The 8,609-nt window shown below is 38.1% G+C and overlaps 2 protein-coding genes across 3 annotated transcripts in view; one reads left to right on the forward strand and one right to left on the reverse strand.

Annotated features, from left to right (window-relative positions):
• LOC107613586 (outer envelope protein 80, chloroplastic) lies at positions 1,576-8,011 on the reverse strand. Its single transcript, XM_016315655.2, has 16 exons — positions 7,369-8,011; positions 7,137-7,230; positions 6,972-7,054; positions 6,644-6,741; positions 6,494-6,563; positions 6,131-6,221; positions 4,678-4,759; positions 4,311-4,346; positions 3,691-3,844; positions 3,455-3,595; positions 3,264-3,334; positions 3,094-3,172; positions 2,902-3,017; positions 2,644-2,791; positions 2,254-2,323; positions 1,576-2,013 (listed from the first exon to the last, which is right to left on the reverse strand). Exons 1-16 carry the CDS (start codon positions 7,924-7,926, stop codon positions 1,859-1,861), a joined length of 2,046 nt encoding a protein of 681 aa, XP_016171141.1. The 5' UTR covers positions 7,927-8,011; the 3' UTR covers positions 1,576-1,858.
• Positions 8,293-8,609, forward strand: part of LOC107613731 — a 2,760-nt gene continuing 2,443 nt past the window's right edge. Inside the window, exon 1 of one of the 2 annotated variants that reach the window (XM_016315860.2) lies at positions 8,293-8,449. The gene's annotated coding sequence lies outside the window, so the exon portion shown is untranslated. The remainder of the gene's footprint in view (positions 8,450-8,609) is intronic. The other variant, XM_016315861.2, reaches the window with a different exon arrangement.

The raw sequence follows: 8,609 nt of genomic DNA on the forward strand, positions 1-8,609 counted from the left end.
ATTTTTTTGTTACTAAATATTTATTATTGTTATTTTATAAATGCGATGATGGTAAGGGATAACATTAATTTGTGAGTGACTTGGTAGTGAGTTGGAGTGTGAAGGGTGTGTGAGTGTTGATGAAGTTCAAATGACAGGAATTGGCAATCATGTAGACGTGACAGAGAGGGCTAGGCAACATGAATGATGATGGGTCAATGTGTTGAGAGAGAAGTCTATGGTGTTGTGGTGAATGGTGCAGAAGAAATTACTGCAAGGCCTTGAGGAGTATTTTGCTTTTCTGAATAATGCATGGTGGACAAGGACAGTGACAAGGGGAGCTGAAAGACCTTGTCATAATCATTGCTCATGTTTACATACACTTGCAATTATTGTTATTGTTTTTTACCCTCAACTCACAATTTCTAATTTTGTTCAACGTGAGACACGTATATGTCATATTTTCATTATTGCACCACCTTATTAGACCTTAGTTATTTTATTTTATTGTTAGATCTTAAAAATACTAAACTAATGAGAATTGTTTAATTATGTTGATACAATTGATGAGAGATGCATAGTTGAGAGGAGGCTAAGAAGCACCATGTCTTTTTTGTGCAAGAACAAATGAACAATGTTACAACTTACAATGGTGGGCTACGAGCTTTCCAAGGTTATGTTTAGTTAGGAATCACCCAACTTTCTTATTTTGGTTTTTTTGTCATTACTCACTCGCAAGTTGCAAATTCTCTTTGCTTGTCTATGTTGGTGATTGCCAAGTAAATGTCGTGCACAGTTTACTAGAGTCTCAATATCTTGCTTCAATATTTGTTGAGCACAAGTAGTCTACTCACGTGACATGGTAGAAATAGTGGGCCACATGCATTAAAAATTCAAATTAATCCTTATGTATTCTCTTTCTTCCCAAAGTAGACATGTATAAGCTGGCCCATACAACTTAGGAGCTATGAATATGATGACCCTACACATTGGTGATTGGCCTACCAGATAAAGTTAGTAAGTATGCAATTTAATTGATTATATAATGTGAGAACCCAGCCATGTTTGGATGAGAACCATGTCTCAAACTTCTCAATAATTCAGGAGCTTCCCCCCAAAACTCAGAAAGCATAATGGAGGGATTTGGGGAGTGAAAGTGACAGAGATGGAGAAGTTAATATACGGAGGGAAGTAGTGTGTGTGATATTCTTTTTAGTTTTAGCATCATGGATATTGAACAGTAAAAGGATCCCCACATAAATTAATAGAGTTGTACTTTGTTATTGGTTATGGGATTGAGTTCGCTAACACAAACTGTCAGCATTTACTGTCCTGACACTTCCGCGGAGTTTGCCATCTTCCTTGTCGGATTGGGTATCTCAACTCATTCACATTCTTTTCTTTACGTTTGTCGGCAACGCTTATTATATTGTAGCCAGCCAAACACAAATCATAAACAATTTTAGTCTTATTTTTACTCCATAACTCTCAACTTATTGTTCTTAGCTTGAGAAATTAGTACCCCCTTTTTTCTTCCTCCATTGTCGTACGTCGGAGAAGTGCAGAACATTTATCTGGCTCCATAAAGTAAACAAAGTTGTACACGAAACCCTCTTCAATTTAGCCAACTACCATCTTTATTGGTTCTCTACGATGTCCTTTCACGTGTTCCAATTGGAACATGGACTGAGTGCCACGTGTAGCAACAGATTTCAACGCATAAACATAGGAAACCCAGATCAACCATTTCATCCGAGCAATACAAAACGCTTTCACTGCCTTTCTTTTTTACCAAAAAATGATACACTATGCAAGCTAAGAATTGGATATATGAAACAATTAAGAGGTGCTTGTTAAGAATTGTTCATGGGAAGAATGTTCAGTTTCTGTATCCAACTCCGAAGTGAAACCTCTTGTCTTTCTTGTCATTAAAGGCATACTCAAGGCGCAAAGGACCCAAAGGTGAATCCACACGGATGCCGAACCCACACCCGCATCCGCTTCCAGGCTTGAACCTTGCACCGGCAGGGTCACCTAATACAAAACCAGAACTCCATTCAATATGTCTCTAGTTGAAGCAAGGCAAGAATGAACATCATTGCCATATATTTAGTGGCTACCATTTAAAATTTGGTTCAAGACACATGGCAGGCTGAATTTTTCTATTAAAATTAGAAGGATGGTGGCATTCATGTTCACTCGGCAATCTCCAAAATATCATCTCGTGTAATATAAATAAATAAATAAAAGCAAACAAAAGAAATTAGGACCTACCAGGGACACTTGGGCCTGTTCCAAAATCAGTTCCGTAGTCAGAAAATAGAACACCTTCTACCGGCCCAAACTACAAACAGTGTAAGAATCAGTGAGTCAACTATTCCCCAACTATACAATTTAGGAAATCAAATGCATGCACCCACGTGCACACTGCACAGGCACAAAGCTTCCACGATCACACAACCACGTGTACACTCCAACTCTTATAGTTTATAATCCCACCAGTATTCCTTTGGAACATTATCATCTATTAACAATGCTTTTGTTTCCTATTTCGAATTTTACACTGAAACATTTAAAGGATTCCTAAAGATGGTGCATGCCATGAAAATCAGGATAAGCACAAGAAGCTTAATTCATTGGGCAAGAAAAAGCTTGATGATGTACCATTGGGAAAGAAATTTCTCCAGAGCCAATAACATATGATCTACCGGAGCCCACTGCACCTTCATCATAGCCTCTCACACTGTTTGTTCCACCAATTGCAAATGCTTCATAGGGAGGGAAATTTCCCACCACATGACCACCAGAAACACTAGCACAAAACAGTTTTAAGTCGGGAAAACAAATGAGATTTGTCATTCTGCTTTGATATAAAGAACAAAGCATTCATCCTCCTTTTGATGAGAAAGGTAGGAATCGTACCTTAAGTTAAGGCGAGCAGGACCTATCTCAATGCCCTTCCTAGCCCGTGCATTCACCCTAGTAAAGGATAGCCATTCAGGCAAAACAGGAAGCCCCTGCTCCATGTTAAGGGCAAACTGCAAAACAAGAAAAAAATCATGAATCATAGAACACAAAATTAAAAAATGAAGAACCATAGTATGCATTACAAACCATAGAAGATCCATGGTCACCCGAACCAGTGTAAACAGTCTCAACTTTAGCTAGCAATGTGTCGTCATAATTATTGCCACTACAAAGAAAATTTTGATAGAATTAGAAACCACCACAGAAAATCATCGTAGCTATACTTCAAAACATGTTGCATGCACTCCGATTACAACCTTGCGGTAAGAGGACTGCTGTATTGATCCTTGATGATAGGAACCCCTTTGTCATCACGGACTCCAGCATGCTGGTTTAACACACCATAAAAGGAAAAATTAGAGTCAAATAACACAAACAAGATAACGAATTAGAAATGACAATATTACTACTCACGTAAACAGCTAAAAAAAGGTTGTCAATGAAGCACCTGGAAAAGAAGTCCTGCCGTGCCACTCCATTTTGGTCTGATTGGTCGACTAAACTCTATACCACCTGTGATACGGCCAATGGTCAGGATAATGTTGCCATCCCGGTCACCATGAACCATTGTCCCAGGAGTTCTTGAATTCTAAACAGAAAATAAATGAATATAAGAAAACAGTCTATTTTTTCTCTATCGTCAAAATCAGTCTTTGGTATCAGACAAATGAAACTTTGGGCTACCTGAATCATTATTGTTCTGGATGTTCGTTTATCATCTCCTTGAATCCAAGGGTCTGTGTAATTTATACGAAAAATTGAGTCAATCTGACCCCTCTCTAAGGAAATGTTGAGTTTCTGGTTTCTCCCAAAAACATTCCTATGAGAATAGGCAAAGCTGCAAGAGAATAAAAATAGATTTTACTGGACATCAAAGTGTAAACCAGTCATAGTCAGACAATAACATACAATATGAAAATATACACCGAAGCAAAAACAATTTTACTCTGTTCACAAGGGGGAGAACATACATGGGCATAACAAACTGAGATAAGCTAGCAGGAAGATGTTAATATCCACTAAATTTCTATATGGCCTAATTTCTGTTGTCTGCAAAAAATAGAGGAGAGTAATCTACTTTTAGCTTCAAGTGCCATGTTTAAACATTTACAAGGGTCATAAACAATAGATAGTAGTATATGCATATATGGAGCAACCAGCACAGCTATATAATCAATAAGATAGTTTTGATTGCATGTAAGTAACTGCAGATGTTGATTGATAACATAGAAGGAGAGCATAAGATGCCAAACGACGAAATATTAACTCACAACTTAATCTCTCAGACAGAAATATCAGCTCACCTTCCAATGAGTCCATTCAGTGTACCAGTTGTAATCCTGCAGGCACATATAGTTTAATAAGCAAACAGAAAAAGTTAAGTTGATTGCCCCTGCTGTTTTAGAATAACAATTATACCCTTTTAAGTGTGTTTCACCATTATGGAGTTGTACAAAAGGATGTACTCAAGTGTGTATATATCCATAAAATAAAATACAAGGTATTGTCCTTTCACTTTCACGAAATTTTGAAGTAATGCAGTTTACAGTCAGTTATAAAATTACAAGTGAGATTAGGAAATGTCATCAAGTCTCGAGGTTGTCAAAGTAATTTATGCAACTAATAAATATAAATTTCATTAAAACAAATATTTGGAGTGGTCTCACTTACCCACTTGATATTCCACCACCAGCGGAAAATCCCCCACTAGGACGTTCGACCACATTCATCACCATATCAACCTTCCCTGTATCTGTAGCATTCCAAAAGGGGGAAAAGATTTTAGATATTACCATGCATCTAATCGGGGAAGGAACTAAAGACATTAAAAAAGATTATCTCAATTCTTTAAAAGTATATACATTTCACTATTTCCACCTTAACAGCAAGAACTGAGGTGCAGTTATAAGTTGATAATGCACAAAAAGAAATACTTGGAAAAGAATTAAGTCACTTGTAGAACCCTGCAACTCTCAACTCCTGTTTTAGCACTATTACTGAAGATTTTCAACTATGGAATAACATCCTTTTTCTATTTCTGGCCTTCTAGTATTTTTGTCACTTTTTAATTTTGAAATGGAGATGAGTGGTGTAATGCGGCGTTACTGGGGAGTATGGTGTTTGACGCCGTTGTGATGACAGGAACACACAAATCGGACCCTCCGATGTCGTGCATGCAGGTTCCCCAGTCTACCCGTGATCTCTCTCCCATCCCTTCGCCATACACTCCAAACCCACCCACACAACACAAACCCCACATACTCTCATCTCTTTTGTGTTCTTTAAATTCATCTTCCATTCGAAGTGTAGTAGCAGCAGCAAAAAAAAATTAATAATGCCTAAAAGACCCGAAATAAAAGAGGTTGATCATCCTGAACTTCACATTGTTAATTATCTCAGTCATCCTAATTATGTAAATTATTATTGTTAAATGTTTTGATTTAGTAAAAATAATAGTGACAATATTAGAGATTAATATTTTTATAATGATTAAATAATAGTTAATATTGTCTAAACACACTAAAAATATATTTCCTACCTCAATAACATTTATTAACTAAATAAAGGAACACATCTCTAAGAATTCCACATATCACATTGTTAACAATATTAACTATCATTTAATCATTATAAACAACATTAATCTCTAATATTGTCACTATTATTTTCACTAAATAAAAAATTTAATAATCATAACTTACATAATTAAAATGACTGAGATACTTAACAATGTGAAGCTCACCTCTTTCATTTTGGGTCTTCTAGGCATTATTAATTTGTTTTTGACTGCTGCTGAAGATGAATTTGAAGAAAACAGAAGAGAGGAGAGTATGTGGGATTTGTGCTGTGTGGGTGGGGTTGGAGTATATGGCGAGAGGGATGAGTGAGAAAGAGAGATATAGACTGGGGGCAGCTGCATGTATGACACGTCGGTCCAATTTGTGTACCTTAATCGGACCGTCCGATTACTGAACCATCAATTCCGACCGTCCGATTTGTGTGTTCCTGTCATCACAACGACATCAAACACCATACACCCAAAAAAATTATACTACAATTTGGCAATATTTCTTACAAACTATTCAACTTATCTTAAAGCACATTTTTAACATTTAGGCATTACCTGCTGGTTGAGGAATAATGCTAACATCCTCCATTATCCCCATAGTTAGTACAGTCTCCACATCTCTTTTTCCCTGAAGCACGCTGTAAACCTGGAATACTATTAATTATTATCCAAAATGCTTATTTAAGAATGGAAATTTGAGAAAACATGTTTTGCCAAAGACTACGAAATCATAGGTAAGATCAGAATTCCCCTTCAATGGACAATCCAACAACAATTGAATAGAGCAGACAATGCTAACCATAAGCTTGATAAATGAATGCTATAATTAGCTTAATTATATTGGGAAAACATTTATTTGGCCTGTATCACAGTTTTGCACAAAATTTCCAAGCACCCAGTATTAGGTTAAGTAATTACCTGCCCCTTCTTGGTTGTAATTTGCCTCAGTATTGTTTCTGGTTTTGTCTTCCCTATAGTGGGCTCACCTCTACAGATAGGAAACCACATTACTAACAGAAATGCACTATGTTTTTTTGTGTACTGATCAATTAGAAAGAAGGTGCTTACGTCTTCCTGTCCAGAAACCGTATGGAGATATTGTTGACCTCAGCCTCTGACACTTGCAATCTCAGAATACCCCCCGAGAGAATCTCAACTGCTGAAACCTACAAAAATTATCAAGGCAGCAAACAAAAAGATGAAAAATGCCAATGGTAACACTGGTCAGAGCATAAACCTAGCAAAGTTGAAGTATATAAGTATGATAGTATGGGCAACTACGACAATGGATACATGAAATGGCTCCACATTCTGGGTTGTGACTCAACTATAAGCAGGAAGTTCTTGTTATTAAAGCCTAAAGATAAGTCTGAACAAAAGTTAAGGGTAATTTTACCATAGCAAATAGACCACGCTCCATGTACCAGCCATTGATAGAAGAAATTGCTTCATCCAAGCGCCTCAGGTTGATAACTTTCCCTGTACAACATTAATATGTAAATTTGAATACATTGAAAAATCATGTACAACAAGAAATGCAAAACAAACAATAACAAGTTACCATATCCATCTCGAAAGGAATCCTCTAAGAACTTAGCCGGAAGAACATTAGCTCCCTCACACACCAATCCTTTGAACTCTTGATTTGGTTCTACCTTATTCCACAAGAAAGCCATTACCAACAGAGTAATTTAACATAGGAAAATTTCAAAGCATCCATCAGAACAGAATGCAGATAAAAACTAATTCTCACATTGCAAGAACAAAGAAGAGTATCGCCGAATGCCTGATACCTGAAACACCAACCGGATACCATCGCGCGTGTCAACGGCAACGGGCATGCAGGAACAGAAGTAGCCACTGTTGATGATGCGATGCACATCTTCTTGTACCTCACGCACCGTAAGAGCCGAGTTCGCTCGACATGCTTTGAGTGCTTGCAGCGCCTCCGCCTCAAGGTCCTTCCCCTGGAGCTCCTCGCCGTCCTTGTTCCGAACCAGCACCTCGCTGATCAGAACCCTCTCTTCGCTCTGTCGAACCGAAGCAGGAGAAGAAGACGAAGATATCCCCTTGAGCTGACTTTCCTGCGGCTGAGTCGAATCGGCAAGTGACAGCGAAGCGGAGCAGAGAATCGGAGAGGACGGTCTCCTTTGGCCGGTGAGGGAGAGCGTGGCGCAGCATAGGAGTACGGAACGAGTCAACTCGTTAGAGTGAGTGTTGAAGGAGCGAACGAGTTGAGCGATGTGAGAACGCGCGGTTTCCAAGGGGCATCTCTTTAGGGGTTTGGGAGGAGGTGGGATTCTAATCGAGGAAGAAATGACGCGAACGTCGTCGTTTCGAGGCATTCTCATACAGATTCCGTTGAGACTCAGCTACAGCCAAGAGCCGCAGCTCACTCTTCTTCCTTCTTCTTCACTTCACCACTCACGATGAACGGAAATCGTTATTTTTTTGTTAGGATACGAGTTATTGGGCCGAGTATGGATTCCGGCCCATTTAACCCAAACTAATCGCTTCTATAAATTGTTCCATTTCATGGCCCGAAAAAAGGGACTCAAGTTTATTTAGTTGTTACTTCATTATTGATGCATAAATTAACATATAAATACTGGTTATTATATGAGCATTGAAGGTAGCAAGTAGCAACAATTAATTGGAATTGACATTAAAATTAATTGATTAACTGAAGTTTAACTGTTAAGTCTTTTTTTTTTGGGTCAAACTTTTTTAAGTCTAAAAAATGTTTATGCATCTAAATGAAAGAGTGAGACTGGGCTCATAAGTTGGTCCCGTCTTCGCCTTCGTTTCTCTGACTCGGTTTGGTTTGCACTTTGCAGCACTGTGCCACTGAGCGTGGTCACAGGTCACAGCAAGGTAAGTTCAACATAGTAAGATCTGTTTTAACTCATGTCCCATGTTTTCTAATGCTCTTCAAACTAATGCTTACTAACTTTGTCTTGGGATTTTCGATTTGCACTAGGAATGAATCTCTTCTTATATCTTGTTGACCTTGCATGTCCCAAACACCAAGCTA

Source organism: Arachis ipaensis, chromosome B08, assembly GCF_000816755.2.
Source record: "Arachis ipaensis cultivar K30076 chromosome B08, Araip1.1, whole genome shotgun sequence".
Lineage (NCBI taxonomy): Eukaryota > Viridiplantae > Streptophyta > Magnoliopsida > Fabales > Fabaceae > Arachis > Arachis ipaensis.